This window comes from Myripristis murdjan, chromosome 9 (assembly GCF_902150065.1).
Source record: "Myripristis murdjan chromosome 9, fMyrMur1.1, whole genome shotgun sequence".
NCBI classification, from domain to species: Eukaryota; Metazoa; Chordata; class Actinopteri; order Holocentriformes; family Holocentridae; genus Myripristis; species Myripristis murdjan.
The window spans coordinates 19,082,862-19,101,074 of NC_043988.1; the positions used below are offsets into that span (position 1 = coordinate 19,082,862).

Here is an 18,213-nt window from a genome sequence, read left to right on the forward strand (position 1 = left end):
TCTCGGGAGGAGCACCAAGAAACCTATATTAGGCGTTCCGATATGCTTTCGCCTATGGTTTTCCTCAATATGTGAGCTGCTCCATTAATTAGTATTGGCTTGTTTATAGGAAAGCTGTCGTGGCCTAGATAACGACGCCAAAGTCACTTTTAATTAATGGCCATGAAACATTTATGGAACCATAATTACACAGTGGAAGCTAAGCCTATTAATATTGATCTGATCATTAATTATTCTGACTCTTCATAGCACTCTTCCCTGTCGTCTTATGAGATAACTATCTTTTAATTATTTTCACTTGATATTTTATTTTTAGCTATTTAGACTCAATTTCCTTTAATATCATTTGGGAGCTGAGGGGTTGAGCGGTCGGATAGTGAATTCTGAACATGTGTAGCAACCTGTTAAAGTCGTAGCTGATGAACCGACGATACTGCTGTGTTGACTTTTCAGCTCCATGGAAGCAGACTCCGATTCATTTCATATGAAACTTCCCCCCCTTTACCTCTGATATTATCTGCGTTTTCTCTTGTCCTGATCACATCCCCAACAGCAGTAAGCAATTTGTCTTGAACATATTCCTGAAAATTGCAAAAAGCGTTGACTGGACAGCCAGCCGAGTATATTTGATTGCTTTCATTTGAAAGCCAAGGATTGATAGACAGCAAATGTGAAAAGATCAGCTCTTTTCCAAGCTCTTAGTGCTGTGAGAGATTGATGGCCGGCCATTAGTTTAGCTGCAGTCTAAGGTATTTTCCATTCTTACTGTGTGTGAGAGATTGCAGGAAGCCAAGGAAGAACCTGCGTTTACGCAAGCAACTTAGTGGATCATGTTCAAGTCAGATTCATGAACCTTCTTTCCTGTGTGGCAATCTGGCTCCCTCTCACATCATTCCTGTCATTCCTCACTGCATCTGATAAAGCCTTAAAAATGATCCTCAGCGACTTTGATTTTCTAATCCGAGCGGTAAACGTTAGGTTCAGGTCAGCAGCCTCGGAGCTCTGCAGAGCCTGGTGGTCTCAGAGGGCGAGGGAGTGGCACGAGGGGAGGGAACACAGCATCTGGTCGGCATATGAGATGGAAGGGATTCCCAGGAAACTTGGTGACCCACTTCTTCCCGGTTTTTCCCTTTTAATGTAGCGTTTGGACATCAAAGGAGTCGAGACACATGGCTGCCATCTTGTAATGGATCTCACGTGAGATCTGAGAAAGCAGGGACGGATGGCTGGACGGGCAACTCTGCTCCCCGTCTTTGCCTGTCTGTAATTTTCCCTCTGACTGATCTTCCACCTATTTTACTCTGTTTTTTTTTGTACCTTTCTGTACATTTCATCCAGCTTTCATCCTCTTTTCTCCTACCTTTTTTTCACTTATATCCCCCTCTGTCCTAATCTTTTCATGCTCACTTTACATCCTTTTTTGGTTCACCCACCTACCCTCCCTCATGCTGGCGTCTGAAGTTATTCCCATAGCGAAGATCTGTGTGTTTGCCGACTTGAGTCTCTCATTGTCTCTCCCCCCGTTACTCGCCCACCATACACACATACACACACTGATACACAAACACACTACCATTTTATCAACCTTGACTGCCACTGATTCGCAATAAGGATGCCATTTTCCTGCTTTTTCTGCACTGTCTTATTTAATTTTTGTCTGTATTGACCTCATCGTGTCTAATCTTTGGAGAAGTGACTTCTGTGTTCATGTGTGAGTGCATGAACACAAATGCATACATTTGATTAGTATTTGTAAATGACCGGGCAGAGAGACGTTCATGTCGCACATTTCGTTCCTACAAGCCATTAAATCATTTGTATCTGTACTGTGTGCTGCTTATCGGCTTTTGTTTGATTTTATGATGTGCTATATAACATAATTTAATTATCTGTGTGTGTGTGTGTGTGTGTGTGTGTGTGTGTTTGTGTGTGTGTGTTTTCCTGGTAGTCCTCTTCTGACTTGGAGAGACGTCCAGCACATCATTGTTAAGACCTCTAGAGCTGGACATCTCAATGCCCCTGACTGGAAGACCAATGCTGCTGGATACAATGGTATGCACACACACACACACACACACACACACACACACACACACACACACACACAATTCTTTAACATAAAAACTCACAGAGACCTGCTACAGTTGTGAATCTCACCTTCATGTCCTTAATTTTCACCTTGTTTCGCTTGAGTCTCATCATTTACGTAAAAAGAAGTGAAAGTGTTGCGATGACACCCACGTCCGACGGTGAAGTTGCCCTTGAGCGCTGTTCACAGATCAGTTTTTTGACAGGAAAACAGAGTTGACTCAACCCCCTTTTTTTTTTTTTTTTAAATTAAAGGCAGAGACGCTGTGATTATAAAAGGAGTCATTACACTCTGTCAGTTTACAATGGGGGGCTGGTATGTGTAAAAGCCTTGGTGACTGAAGAACACCATTTTTCTGAGGCACTAATGCCCTTTAAAACAAAGTTGATGCCTCCATGTTGTATATATTTTGGCAGTGTCCCTAAATATGAAAAGCCAATGACAACACTTACGCCAGAATGTTAGATCAAGGCAACTCTCCACTCAACGAAACAGGAGTCTGGTCCTGCTGGTCATGATCCTAGTTGCCCCTGGGGCATTTCAAACATGGCACCCGAGTGCCAAGTCTTTTATATTCACAGTGTCTCCGTTAAAGGTTACGGTTGGTGTTGGTCAGGGTTAGTGCTAAGGTTAAGGGGGGAAGTGAAACAACTTAGCTAAGGTTCAGGTTGAGGATAATGTTAAAGGCAGACTATGCAGTTTCAAATTGGAGGGCACGCCACTTTGTTTACTGATGTTAAGGATGAGCCTGAGGAAGGATAAAACCCCTCAGGTTCATGCCGGGACTAATAACCCATAGTATTAATGGAGCACTTTTAAATGTCTGTCTTCAATCTAATGTTTTGGTGTCAAATGGGCACTAAAACTTAAACAGTTGAGTGAAATGCTCTTATATTTTGGGTTATGATGGTGTAAAAGAGTTGTCCCTGACACCTGAGGCATTTCTAAACTCTGTTCTTCTGAGAATTGAGAGCCATTCATCATTCTTTACCACATCATAACAAGGTGGGGGGCCCTCCTCTCTGAAACTGCATAGTTTGCCTTTAAAGTTAGACACATAACCATAACATAGCAGTTTGGTCTTATTTGGTCACATAAACTGTTACAGTTAGCAAATTTGGTTGACATATATCATGAGTTCCTTTTTTTAATGAGAGAAATGGTGCACCATTGCAGACTGCTTCTAACTAAGACTCATTACATTGTATTTTTCACTCTATCGAGCTTTTATTTTGGTCTTTTTTTCACCAGTCTTAGCAGCCAGGATGACCTGTGTCTTTGAATCTAGTTTTTCTAATCTAGTTTTTTTTGTGCAAATGTCATTGATCAGCAGTATTGGTCACAATAACACCAACTGGACATTGTTCCCTCTGTAAATGCTAGGTGAGGGGAGAAATTTACAAGTGCCTGGACCTGAAACTGGAGTTCTGCTCACAGCCAGCTGGCTTTTGTTTGACTGTATCAGGCAAATTTTTCTGTGTGGCTCTTTGCCTGAATTTGTGCTGCCAAGGGTGAAATTCTTTCTGAGCACAGAGCCAGACTGATTGAATATGAATCTCAATATGTAGTTAGCAATTCAGCACAAGGAAGATATCTTTTAGTTGGGCAACAGTGGAGTACAGTTCACTTTTTATTTGATCTGTCATACTATGAATATATATGATATAGTTCAGTTTGATTCAGTGCAGTGAATTGTTATGCATTTAGTAATCAACCTTAATGCAGTGAACATTGAATTTATTGATTGATTAATTTTCACATCAAGGGAAATTTCTCAGCACTTGTACATTTTACTGTGGCGTATAATGCACTTTATGAAAAAGTAAGCTTGTCAGTGTACACATTTTACATGCTGTCAGCAACAGTAAAATTTCTTCCACTCCTAGAAATCTTAAAATCTTTTGTTCCTCCATTAATTCTCCAAAAACATCAAAAATAGAGCCACTGTGGAAGTGACTCTATGAATTAAAATTGCAGTTGTAACAGATTGTACTGATAAAATAAAAGGCATCAGAGACAACTGCTTATGTTTTGCCTTTGGTTGACTTTGCAAAGTTAGGTTTGGTAAACTCCAGTGTATCACTCAGCAGGTGTGAGAGTGTTAAGTGTGAAAAAGCTGAGAAAAATTATCATGAGCAGCCAGAGTGAAAAGAGGAAACTTGAATCATAGGATTTGACAGATTCAGGCGAGTTTGAATGCGTGAATGTTCCCATGTTGACACTTTGGGCTGTCATGCTATTTGAGCGAATGCTCTTTCATCACTTGAACAAAGTACAGGCTACAGCCACATTCACAGACCTGCTGAACAATTTTATGTTGACTTAAACTTTTAAAAGAGGTCTAAACGTCTATAGGTGTCTACATACAACCGGGCGACAGAGTTTAGTGGGTGTCTTTATGTCTTTTGAGATATCATTAACTGGTGCACAGGGCTCTCACCATATCAGATCACTGCATGATTGTCATGGCAAAAGAATTCACGATAACAATGTTATTGCGGTGTCCACAGAGAATTTGAAGACATAAAAGAATAATAATGCTAACAGTCAAATTTGTGTTTGATTTTGTTTAAGTAAGAATGGAAAGAAACAGAAATGATTTAACAGGCAATGGATCGTTTACATAATATCATATACACATAATTAACATGATATCAACATTTCATTTCCTAAAAAAATATCACGGTTATCAATAACAGTATACAGCGACAACCCTACTGGTACATTTGAACAGCTCAGGTGCATATGCTTCTTAATATCAAACACATGTTTGAGTGGGGGGACAGTGAAAGCACTGTGTGGTGGTCTTTGTTTCATAACTTTGTGTGTGCGTGCTTGAATGTGTGTGCATACCTGTGTGTGTGTGTGGGTGTGTGGGTGTGTGTGTGTGTGGTATGTGAGAGTGAGAACTAAGGGTCAGCCAGGCTGCAGGCCCAGTGTGCCTGGAGATTTTCCAAGCGGCTGTTGTTTCAAAGAGGAACTAAAGAGAAACGGGGGGTGTTGAGGGAGGTTTGACCACGTAACACAGAGCAGCAGAGGGGGGAGAAGTATGGAAGGAATTCTCATTTGATTAGCTATATCTATGAGCACATTTTTAGACCCCTACACTGCAGGCCCACAGTATCTTGTATTTTCTAATGACAACATTACAACACAGCCGTCTGTAGCTTTTGATGTCAATTATGGCACACATTTTTACGCTCGCATAACCCGCATTTATGTCCTGATTAAGAACTAAGAAACAGTCGAGTATTTGATACATCAGTGCTTTCAAAAATAACAACAAATATTCTGCCAAAATTCCCACAAGTCTTGTCACTTACTCTGTGTTGGACTCGGTTAGTAGATGTGCCTGTTTCTCCAGAAAGTTGTGGTTTTGTGATCTCATCTAAAATAAATAAATTTAAAAAAGTTTCCCAAATTCAGGCGAATTCAGAAGCTTTTGAATAATCTCCTTGTTGGGAAACCACCAGTGGTATGAGGGATTGGAAAATAAACATTGGAGTGGTGTTGTTTCACTGCTTATGCTATAAAGTGAGATGATAAGTGGGTTTTTGTATCTCATGGTGTGAGTTGTGCTGTTTTATGTGATGTGGTAGCCAATTGTGTATTTTGTTTTTACTTATTATACCGACGTGATTTTACCACAACAATAAAGTGTGTCACTCACTGTGTGTCCTGCAGTCAGCCACCTGTACGGCTTTGGCCTGATGGACGCTGAGGCGATGGTGAAGGAGGCAGAGCGATGGAAGCAGGTCCCTGCCCAGCACGTCTGTGTGGAGAGTGCAGACCGGCAAATCAGGTAGAGCTCCTGCACCCAGACACACACACACACACACACACACACACACAACAATGCATGCACACATACAACAATGCATGCACACACACAACACATGCAGATGTTCTTTTTTCTAGAGATCAACTAATATATATCGGCTGATTGAGAGAGTGAACCTCACAGTTTGAAAAAAAAAAAACCCAACAACTTTTAATTATCTTAAGACAAGCTTAACCTGTTTTCCACTTGCATTTGTATTACAATTGCTGCAAAAATCCATATCGATATTAGTATTTGTATTGGTAATGGCTGTAATGGATTTCAACTAAATTGTTCCATCCCTTCTACACTCTCAAAATATATGTGTTGTCAGCATGTTGTTTTCGACATGTCAGTGGATCTGTTTTGTGACGACACACCTTTTAATTTATTTTTGAAAAACTGTCATGTCAGTAAGTGTTCTTGTAATGTGCTGAACGGTGTGTTGTTTCAAACTGAGTACATACATGTGTTGCAGATGACACATTTTTATTTGGAGTATATCAGCTTGCAACATCATTCACTGTGTAATATTAATCCAGTTCACTGCATGACGAACCAAACTCTTACTGCTGTGATTTATTCCTCATCACACACCTAGAAGTAACTGTCTACCCTTACGCTGTTTTAACACTTGTCTCCTAAAAGGTGACCACTTGTTTAATAAAAAAACAGAGCACACACACTTGAGCCCAAGTGCTAAAAACTCATGGAGCCACAGGTCTGTTTTAGCATTTTGTTTGAAGTTTTAAAAGGTCCTTTTGTGCTTGAAGCGTGCAGCCATCATGCAGTAAAATAACTCCGGTGAGGTGCTACAGCGACAGATGGTCATTTTATATTTATATACGCTATGCAAATTATTTGCATTTGACTGTTTAGAATACAACTGGTGCACTGAAGTCATTAGGAAACGATCCCTTGGTGTCTGTCTTTTTAAGTATAGCATGCAGTTTAAAGTTAAACGCCAGAGGAATGGGTGAGTTTTGAAAGCGGTATATGTGACAAACGACGGCTGTGTTGCGCTGCATTATGAGTAGAGATGGGATTTGATGGTTTGTGTGTGTCTGCTGCAAACTATTTATTAGCTAGAGTGCAGAATGGCAAGAGAACATTTGGTCATACCCTCTGTCCCTCTCACTCGACCCCCCCACCCCCTCCCTTGTCTCTTTCTCTCTCTCTCTGAATCTGTTTCACTCTCTCTTAGCCTTACTGTCTTTCTCTCTTATTAGCTCTCATTTTTTCCTCCCCTCTCCCTTGTGTTTTATGCACCGGCATGTGTGTGAAAGTGCGGTTGTGCAAGCTGTACCTTGATAGGGGCCAAGCATTAGTTCTGGCAGGGTAGTTCTCACATAAGACCTTTACTACACACACACTCACACACACACTCACACACACACACACACACACATACACACGGAGCCAGGGCTTCACAGCTTGTTATTCTTGATGCAGCTGGAAGCTCGAGCAGTGCTCTGTGCTAAGCTGGGTGAGCATGGGCCCTGAACCGGTGTTCTTTCACTGTAAGGCTCGGTAGCCAGCGACTGCAGCATTATCAGTGTCTTTCTGTCTGTTCTGCTCGGCTGCACAAGTCAGTCCATATGAGGCTTATGTAAAGTCAGCTTGTGTCAGAGGCAGGCGTGTTCAGGCCGCTGTGTTATGGTGTCATTTTTGTTGGCTACGGAGAGATTCCCAGTAGTGATGTCAGTAGGAAGAATTAAAAACATGATTCACTCTCTCAATACATTATAGCCCATTTTTTTGGTTTGTTTTCTTTTGTTTTGTTCTTTTCTTGGAGGGGTGTATGAGTACCCCTTACAAGATGTGTGAACTGGGCGCTCACACATTTGTCCAGTCATCGGAAGAGGAGCCTTGTTCGGTCGCCCAGCCTTCATTCAGCTAAATGACGGGTTTGCAAAGTGAAGTGAATGTGTGAAGTGGCCAATCACTCTTTTGTCCCCTCCCAAACAATCCACTTTTTAGAGTATGAATTATCTCTGTGTATTTGTTTCAGCTCTCACTTGCCGCAGCCTCACAGTCTGTAAACCTCCAGGTTAATGTGAGTGAGCTACAGCGGAATAATAAAGAACATGAAACCGAGTCATAGAGAAATCCTGATGGGGTGTGTGTGTGTGTGTGTGTTTACAAAGATTATACAGATTTTAGTGTGTCTTCACGCGTGTGTGACCCGGCGCAGGTGTGTGTGCATATGTGCATTTCACAGTTCTCGCTTGCGTTATTGTGCGTCTAACTCGCTACATAACTGCAACCATCACATCACTGCCTTGTTCCCACACACCCTCTGGCTGGCCCCTCTGAGTGCGTTTGGTAATGTCTGTCTGCAATCGCTCGCCTCACTCCACTTGGAGCACGCACCAGGAAAACTGCCTGATCTGTGTGCAATCAGGCTGGTGGTAATCAGCTCTGCATCTGCTCTGCTCAGTCCCATGCGTATGCTTCAGTTATCTGCGTTGTGTTGCTGAGAAGCCAGAGCTGTGATGTCAGCTCTGGTCTCCCCAACCATTGCTGCTGTCAGCTTTCCAATTGCTCATCGACTTCTTCTGGAAGAGACAGTCACTGTTTTCTTTCTGTCATTCCATGGCGTATGCATGAGCTAACACAGTTTTGTTGTGTTTCTCTATTTTCAGTGGTTTTAATAAAACTTATTTATATTGGCTATTAGTTTCCCAGCAGTCATCATAGTCCGCTTTCCAATAAGTAAATGACTACTGCTGGAAGAAGAGGTGGACTATTACGAGTCTGGATTGAAGACAAGTAGAGAAATGGTTTTGGATTGTCTTTCTTTTACTTATGTGTTGCTGGCTTTCCTCAGTGTCTCTTCCCTGGAAAATGATGCATCACCTGCTGCTTAACCTGGTTAGAAATTGCTTTTTTTTTTCTTTTTTGCAAGAGACATTACTGTCACATGAATCAAATTAACATGAACACAATGATTCACATGCACACAGTGAGCATTTTCAGTGAACCATTTCAATCCTTTTAGAATAACTAAAAGAACTGATTTGCATCAAGTATATTTATGGCCCTAATGTTATAAATTTTAACCAAATTTCCCCAGTGGGATCATTACAATGTCCACACATGCTAAAAATCAAAGCCCCTGTTTTCCTTTTAGTAATTTGTGTTTGTGCCCTGCACCTGTACCCAACACGGATGTATATGTGTACTATTTTGCATCTTCTACCTGGGAACATTACAGTATCATCTTATCAGGTCACACCCGGTACACACAAAATAGCATATATTGTAGCGATAATTCATCAACAAAATTATCACACAAAGAAATTCCTACGCAGTCATTTTTTTTTCAGCAAACGTTTTAGCAGACAGTCAGCTGAATGACAACACCCAGTACATTTGAGCATGTAATTGAATTCCTAGTGGGTTTAGACACGAGAACATGGCCTGAATGGCAAGAAACAAGTTTCGGTTGTCAGAGGAGCCTCTGTGTTGTTCTTTTTCCTCAAAAAATCCTTGAGCTGCGTCGTGCCAAGAAAAGCTTCATCTTTCACACAATAGTCAAAGACAGTAGATACATTTGGCTTGCAGTAATTTTCCTTAATGATAAACATCTGTGTTGAATCACTTAGAACTTTAAATATTTCTACAACATGATTGTAACCCTGACGACAGTGATACTAATAACCTGGTTTCCAATACAGGGCCAAACAGCACAAGTCATTATTTATGTCTTTGAACTTCTTCCCCTAAAATTAAATTACAGTGATTCTTTTATACATTTGCTGCCAGCAGAGGTAATTCGCTTGCTAGGTTTTAGTTTCCAGTAAAGAAACCCTGCTTCTGATCCAGAGCTACAGATGAGTTGTTATGTTGAGTTGGCCTAGAAACTCCACTTGCTACTGCTGTGCTGCAGTAACTTATGACTCTTTTTCTCCAAAGCCATGTGCTGGTGAAACTGCACTCAGTGTCTGGTGTGTTGGACCACTCCATTGTTTTTTTTTTTCTTTCTTTCTGTTATTGTATAGCTATTATCTTAGATCATATAGCACAGCTGTTCTTCGGTGGGTCATTAGACGTTTGCTTTGGCTGTGCTGCTGTTCTGTGTGTACCAGAAAGAACAAATAAGAGTCTCTCCCATAATTCTCTTGTTTCTGTTTAACAGATTTATTGAATTGGAAGGCTGGGTTTTGGGGCAGGAATAGCCTTCAGATGGACTTTTTTTGTGAGTTTTGATATTTGTTGCATTGTTGCAGTCTTTGCCATGAGATTTTAGGAAGAATCACAGTCAAAAGAAGTAAATGTGATTCTTTGTAAGAGATAGCTCATCTTTGTGAAACTCAGATGTTTAGGTGCGACTCAGTGATCATTCGCACTTGTTTTGGGAGAATGGCATTTTTGGCAGGAGCTGACAGAACAGTGTGTCTCCAAGTGTCCAAGTGAGGATACGTACCGTCCCCAGCCACACTTCCCCAAAGAGCACAGGCACCGTAGCAAACAGGCTACACACAGGTGTGTGATGGCCAGCCCAGACAGACCAGACTCAACAAGTGAGCCTCATCCTGGGAGGATGATGACCACCCAACTTGGCCCAACTTTTCCCAGCTATGGTGCCAGTTCTGTCCGTCTGTTTAGACTCTGCACACAACACACCCACAAGACTCATGGGAGGAGCAAACTTTGCCCAGGTAGAGCAGCTTTGAACACATAAAAGAAGAGTACCATTAGATCCCCCCACAGTTCACTTGTTTGCCTTCTGATCTCTGGAGAAGGAGCAACGGATGTGATGCACCCAGGTATTCAAAAGGGACACAAGCCACAACGCACCTGCAACATGAGTTCACTTTGATGTTGTTGATGCACGGCCTGCAAAGATATCTCAATCCAAGTGAGACGTGTGGCTTGTAAAGAAGAACATAGCTCAATTTGTAGTATTGTAGTATTAACAGTCTCTGTGCCAACAAAGTGTACTTTTACATTCAGAAGATCTTCGTTGTTGTCATAATGTCCATGAAGTTGGATGAGCAGCTCTAGAAAGTCGCACAACTCTGCAAACTCTTCAAATCATACACAGCATAAACATTACATGTAATAATTCTGTCTTAGGGTGGATTTTCGCCTCACGTCTAATGACCAAAGTCTCACACTTCTGTGTTTTGACGGGTTGTCATTGTGTGTTGCAGAACCATCCGTCCAGAGCACGTGGTGCGTTCAGTGTACAAGGCGACAGGCTGCACGGACAACTCCAACCACCATGTGATCTACCTGGAGCATGTGGTGGTCCGCATTACGATCACACACCCTCGCCGTGGAGACCTGTCAATCAACCTCACCTCACCCTCAGGAACCAAGTCTCAACTGCTTGCCAACAGGTAACGAAAGAGCTGTGAAAGCTCATCTGCAATCTGTTAAAGATCTGTAACTTTCTAACGGCTACAAGCCAAACGGCCAGATTTGGTCAAAGCAGGTGTTTGTTTCAGGAATTGTCTTTTTTTTTTTCAAGTATATAGAATAATCCATAATGTCAGTGGATTTTTTTATACATTTAATTTAATTTATTTATTAACAGATTAATAAAAAAATGAGCCAAAAAGTATTCAACTCCCCGCAGTGACGCTATGCGCTGTGCACGTGTGTAATGTCTGGAGTGTGTATTGTTTGGTACCTGCTGGCCTGTTCAGTTGATTGGACTATTGATTTGGTACATAATACAGGCCGCCTGCAGGTCTCACAGACGACTTTACATGTCAGAGTACAAACTCCAACATGAAGTCCAAGAAAATGTCCATAGACAGAGACAGAACTGCGAGGGAGCATAGATGTGGGAAAAGTATGAAACTATTTCTTAAGTGCTGGGAATCCTTGAGTGCTTGGTCAGGGAGGTGACGTAGTTCCCAGGAACCACTCAGACAGAACTGAACAGCTCTCTGGCTAAAACAGGGAATCTGGCCAGAAGGACAACAGTCAGTGGACCACACCACAAATCTGGGTTGTAAAGCAGCGTGTCCACAAGGAAGTCATTCTTGGAGAAAAAGGACAAATCACAGCAGCCTGGGTTTTGCAGAGAGGCAGTGAATAACTGAAAGAATGAAACAAAATGTTCTCCGGTCTGATCAAATCAAAAACAAACTCCTCTGCAGTAACACAAAACGGTGTATCTGGTCTGGTGGAAAGCACAAACCGCTCATCACCCATCTGGCGGTGGCAGTATCAACAGCAGGCACTGGGAGACTTGTAAGGTTGGAGGGTACAATGAGTCGAACCAAATGCAGGCAAATCCTTGAGAATCTATCTTAGAGTGCCATAGACCTTAGATTGGCTTGACAGTTCATGTCCAAGCTGAACAATAATCTGAAGCATACAGAAAAATAAACATTTGAAGAGATGCATAACAACAAGTCAGTGCCAAAGCCTAGACCCTTACCAGAAATCTGGAAACGGCCTTGAAAATAGCTGTTCACAGATGCTCCCTGTCCAGTTTGACTGAGTCCAAGCAAATCCTCAGAAGAATGAGAGAAAATGCCAGGGACACAGAGAGATGAATATCCAAGCATCCAAGCAGGCTGTAATTGCTGCCAAAGGTGCTTTTACAAAGGGTCTGAATGAGATGCTTCTGTGTTTTATTTTCAGTAAATTTGCAACAGTTTCTGGAACTATGCACCCATTAATAACATCTTGTATGCTTTGTTAGCAATAAATCTTATTGAATTAATTTTATATTCAGCCTGTAATGTAACAAATATGGTCAGTTTTAGGGGACTTCTTGGTAGGCTAAGCTGACCATGAGCTAACCACAGCCTTGTGCGACATTTATCTATATGCAATTACTGTTATTGCTCTCAGTATAGTGATTGTGATAGTTTGTTGTTTTTTCATCAGATGTCCCTGTGCACTTTGTCTGTGTGTGTGTGTGTGTGTGTGTGTTCCTGATGTTCAGGTTGTTTGACCACTCTATGGAAGGTTTTAAGAACTGGGAGTTCATGACCACCCACTGCTGGGGAGAGAAGGCAGCAGGAGACTGGATCCTAGAGATCCACGACTCACCATCTCAGCTCCGCAGCCAGAAAGTACCAGGTATGAAAGTGACGATAGTTTTGGGCAGTCCACTCACCTTTAGTATTATTTAGTTTAGTCTAAAGCAGAGAGGGAAACAAAGTAGAGGAGACACAGGAGAAAGTTCTGTCTGGATTCAATCCCAGGCCAGCAGGGGCACAGATGTGTCTCCGGAGGCGTTGGACTTTAGATTCGAAAGAGGTACTAATTTTACAAAATAATAAAATCTCAAACACAGAGCAGCAGTACCTAAGAATAGACTACTATGGTGATTATTGCAGCCAATGTAGGTGGTGCCTCATTTTCTCAGGGGGATCATTAAAGTTTCATCTCATCTAAGATAATTAGGCCGGTGGTGTCTCTTTGTTTTTTCCGCATGTCTGTCCACCATCTTGTCTGTAGTTGTTAAAGTTGGAGCGATGAAACAAACCGCAATGCTCAGGGGGACAAGAATCTGTGACGCTCACTTTGATGGGTTTAAGGTTTAGAAAGCATGCAAGATTTTGTAGACCTTTGACTGCTGTATTCCACAAGGCACTTATTAGTGGACTTAAATGATGTTATTCAACTAAATACAAGGCAACACAAATGATACCGAGCATGGAGGGATACATATTGAACTTACATCATTACATAACCAACTCTTATTCATACAAAACTTATTACAGCTTGTGGCACCATTTATTAATACATAGGGTATGATGTTACTAACCACTGGGCCATAATCTAGGGTGAACCTTCCTACAGAGGCCCGTTTCAGAGGTTCACCACATTTGAAACTACCATACAAATGAGTGTCATGGAACACATCAGGCTATGCCGTCATGGATCTACAGGACCAAATGATAGGCAGCAACACTCATCAGCTACCTGCACTTACTTTAAGGATGAGTGAGAGTAGCCAAGTCATTGTGGTTATCAAATAGGCATCACCTGTAATCAATGTTTTGTTGAGTAAGGCCCACAACACCTTAAGAAGGCTCAACAGAAAATAGGGCCTGATTAAGCTGATTGATTTGAATTTAGTTTTAAATTGATGTAAACCTGTGTGCCCAGAAATGCATGTGTGAATCACCAGTCGCATGATCATGCCCGCTAACTGATTACCATCAGTTTGTAGGAGTGGTCAGTGAAAAATGAGAAAAGTCTAGCAAAAAGATAAGATAAGATAAGCCTTTATTAGTCCCACCACAGGAAAATTCACAGTGCTGCAGCAGCAAAGACAGTGCACACAGAATAAAAAAAAAATAATAATAATCGAATGCTACACAATCAGTATTGCACAGAATGTAAACTGTAAGTAAACAAAAAGCAAAATGACTGACATTACCCAGCTGTTCTTTACCATAGCCTCATCATTAGGACAGCTTCATGTATCAGAGGAAACACAGCTGCTCAACATGAGGTCGATTGTAATATGACTTTGTGATGCTATTTTTTTTTTATTTTTTTTTTAAGGCAAGCTGAAGGAGTGGTCACTGGTCCTGTATGGCACCTCTGTGCACCCGTACTCGTCTCTGCGCAGCGATAAGCCCCGCTCCACAGACCTGATGGCTCCTACTGATGAGGAGTTCACAGAGGAGTACAATGGTGAGTACATGAGAGTAGTAGCAACCATGCCTGAAGGGTTTTGCCACATAAAGTATAAGGGTTTGTCCAAACTGTTAATGTAAGTCTGTTATTAATATGGATAACGTTATTACACTGTAAAACTGAGTCCTATTGGCCGGACTGGTTTAATCCTCACCTGTGTGTCTCCAGGCCCCTGTGACTCCGAGTGCAATGAGAACGGCTGCGAAGGTCCTGGACCCCATCACTGCATTAACTGCCTCCACTACTTCCTCAAGTTCAAGAACAACACCAGGTTAGCATGTTTACGAGCTCTCAAGAGCAGTGAGAACGGCGTTTTTAGATCACATATTGTTCTCGTGTGTTAGATCTGCAAAGAATTCCCTGCAATCTGTAAAGTATTCTTGGAATTCTCCAGACGCTCTGAACTGCACACACACACACACACACACACACAGACACAGACACACACACACACACACACACAACTGGACAAAAGAAAGCAGACACCATATTAGGACATGAATTAATGGGATGAATAAATAGATAGTGAGGCAGAGAACTTGCATTTCACTGATTTACTTTGCAGCAGCGCATGAACAAAACACTGACGCATTTAGACTAAAAGCATGAAAATGAGCGTGAAAAACGACTAATTCGGTCAAGAGCTTTATACCTGATCATTCATCTGTTCGTTCATCCTTGAGTTGAACTCGCCATTTGTTTCTGGTGTTAATTAAGGATGTTGTGCCAAGACAGGCTCTGTAAATGAGGGAACTGTTAGTGTGAATTTAACCTCAAAGGTGTTTAAAAATCAACACCACCAGTATTTATATGAGTGCAGTCAACGGAAATATATTTTGACCAAAAAACTTTGTCTTCAAATAAATCTTAGAATTCGGTTAGTTATTTCTCTTGCCTCCATAGGAAAACTGTGGTTATTCTGAAAAGGATTTTTTAGAGCAATCTTTGTATTTGAATTCTGTACTATGACCATAAATGCAACTCTTTCACAGCCACTGAAATGCTAACCAGATAATCAGAGCTGATGAAAGCTAGAGGATAGTGTCATGTTGTCGTGAAGGTATATTTTTGCTAATTCAGCTTGTCACCATCATTTTACTTTTTCATGTCACTATGACAAAACCTAATTCCTGGCCTGTTCGCAATTTATTAGCTTGAATTGAGACTCTTTTTGGTTTGGGGGTTGACTTTCTGCCCCAAGCTTCAGAATGTCATTTTGTGCTTTTGCAGCAAATAGTCATGTTGGTGCATTTATCAGCACTGTAACTGGGACTGTTGTGGATAGTGTGAAAGCTGACACATTTCCTGTTTGCCACTAGGTTAAGGTCACTGGCCACTGCTCGTCTGTTGTAACTGGTGGGCTCTGGTGTGAACAAGGTTGAGAGACAATGCAGGTGGTAACCTGATTATTTTCACAAGTTGTTTCCTGCGGGTCTTATCATGTTGGCTCTGCCCCCTACCCCGTCACAGGTGTATATGTGCCGTGTGCGTGTGTGAATGTGTGTGTGTGTGGGTGTGTGTGTGCTCTGTGTGCTGTTGGGATCAAAGTCTGTTGTAATTGCCTTTGTGTCTGTGGGTCTCTGCACTAATAAAAAGCAAGCCATGCAGGTGCATGTGGACAACCCGGGAGAATGTGGAGTCTTAGGCTCTGCCTTATCATTAGCCCACTTTAGAGGTACGTTGCCCTTTTCTGCTTCCACAGGGAGCAATTGATGAATGAAGCTGGGAGGGGCGAGGTGAAGGAAGCAGAGGGGTGGGGGTGGTCTTTAATGTTCACATAATTACATCCCTCCATATGCGTTTGATGGCCTTGACAAACCCAAATGTGTGGGAGTCAGGAGTCAGAGGTATTCTACCCTTGTGTGTGTGTGTGTGTGTGTGTGTGTGTGTTCAGTATATGCTCTACATCTAGAAAGATGAGAATTCTCCTATGTGAGGAAATTGTGTGTGGGCGCGACTGTGTTTTCCTGAAATTGGACAGTTTCATCCTTTTCCGTCTGCCAGTGCTCCATCAGATGTTTACAGATTGTTTTGATGTCTTTTTGTTACTTTCTGCAAACTACTAGAGGCATTTTGTCTTTTGGCAGGCAGTCATTAAAAAATAAAAAGAAGAAGAATTTGTTCTTAATCGATTGCCGGGCTGAATAAAGGTTGAGAAAATAAGATTCGTCTTTGCAGCATAGTGGAGAAATTGTTTGAGTGTTTGTGGCAAAACGTAATGTGTGTGCGCACGTGGCTTTTGTGTTTCACATGTGCCATATGTGTTTCTTGGCAGAACAATGAAGTGTGTGAATAAGGCTTAAGGAGTGTGTATACGAGTGTGTATTTTGTGGGCTGGAGGATTTTGGAGTTCTTTTCACCTTAAGAACGGTGCCTCAGCGTCAGATAAAGGGGTGATGTAGGGCTATGAAGTTATACAACAGATGTTACACCTGTTCGCCATATAGCACAGGCCCACACAGACGCTCTCTCTCAGACATCTCATATTCCTGCTTCAAAATGATTTCCAGTCCACCTATATTTATATGTATGTATTTTGTGTTTATTTAAAAAGATGCATGTTTCCTTTAATAGTATGTTCCTGCATCATGCATAGTGTACATCTGTGCATGTGTACTCTCAGTCCAGAAGTGTGTTACTGGCATGACTGAATCACATACAATAATGACAAAGTGCTGTTGGAACAAACAAAACAGTTAAAGATGGAAATCTAATCTTATGATAAAACTGATTAATTGTGTCAATACTCGGAGCATCTTTAGTGAAGTCACGCGTGCGATATTTTCAGATTGTAAACATTGTTTCAAGTATTAGTACAGTCAAACGTGTTAAAAGAAGAAGAAAGAAAAGGGGAGCTGTAGTAGTGGATAATGCAGTTGAGAGTGGTAGTTAAGTTGGGAAAGGATGCAGATTTTACTTTTGTAACCTCTGTTTCTTACCCACTGTCTACACAGTGACTGTTACATCATTTGCAATGATAGTTTCTGTGCTCCAATCCCCTAAAATTATTCTCATTTTTTCATAGTTGTTAGTGTTGGTAAGATGAACAACTAAGTTGTTTTTCACATTTTTCAAAAAAAAAAAAAAACTCTAATGTTTTGACAGTTTCACATTCTTTTCACATTTTCTGTCTTCTTCATTATTCCCTTTATACCCTAACCCAAGATCAGGTGCCAGAAGACATATGCTTTATATTTTGAACCTGTGAACTTTAGCCTGAGCTGTGTAAGAGAGGTTGTTATTAGTGAAGAACGAGGTCAGTTGGAGCTTTATTATCATGCTGTTCAAACAGAGCACTCCTCTTAACTGATAAATGTCTGTGAACTTACAAAATATCACCCATCTTCTGTTACTTCACTTCGTGTCCTCTCTCACCTTCTTTGACTCTTTCTCCCTCCCTCCCCCTCTCTCTCTCTCCTTGTCCCATATCTCTTGCAGGATGTGTGTGTCCGAGTGCCCCAGTGGCTTCTTCCGGGATGACAGGAAGCGCTGCAAGAAGTGCTCGTCGCTGTGCGAGACGTGCGTCGGTAGCCGTAGCGACCAGTGCACCACGTGCAGGGCCGGGTTCCACCTGAACGAGGGCTCCAACACGTGTGTCGCCAACTGCGCCGACAGCTTCTACCTCGATCACGGTACGGTCAGGTGGAGACAGTGCATCTGTCCTTGTCAGCCATGTTGGCTC

At 41.8% G+C, this 18,213-nt stretch overlaps 1 protein-coding gene across 4 annotated transcripts in view; it reads left to right on the forward strand.

Annotated features, from left to right (window-relative positions):
* Positions 1-18,213, forward strand: part of pcsk5b (proprotein convertase subtilisin/kexin type 5b) — a 98,024-nt gene that overhangs the window by 40,722 nt on the left and 39,089 nt on the right. For all 4 annotated transcript variants that reach the window (XM_030060569.1, XM_030060570.1, XM_030060571.1 and 1 more), the window contains 7 exons: positions 1,949-2,052; positions 5,774-5,891; positions 11,069-11,257; positions 12,823-12,959; positions 14,397-14,528; positions 14,700-14,802; positions 17,970-18,163. In XM_030060569.1, the coding sequence (XP_029916429.1) occupies positions 1,949-2,052; positions 5,774-5,891; positions 11,069-11,257; positions 12,823-12,959; positions 14,397-14,528; positions 14,700-14,802; positions 17,970-18,163 (977 nt within the window). The remainder of the gene's footprint in view (positions 1-1,948; positions 2,053-5,773; positions 5,892-11,068; positions 11,258-12,822; positions 12,960-14,396; positions 14,529-14,699; positions 14,803-17,969; positions 18,164-18,213) is intronic.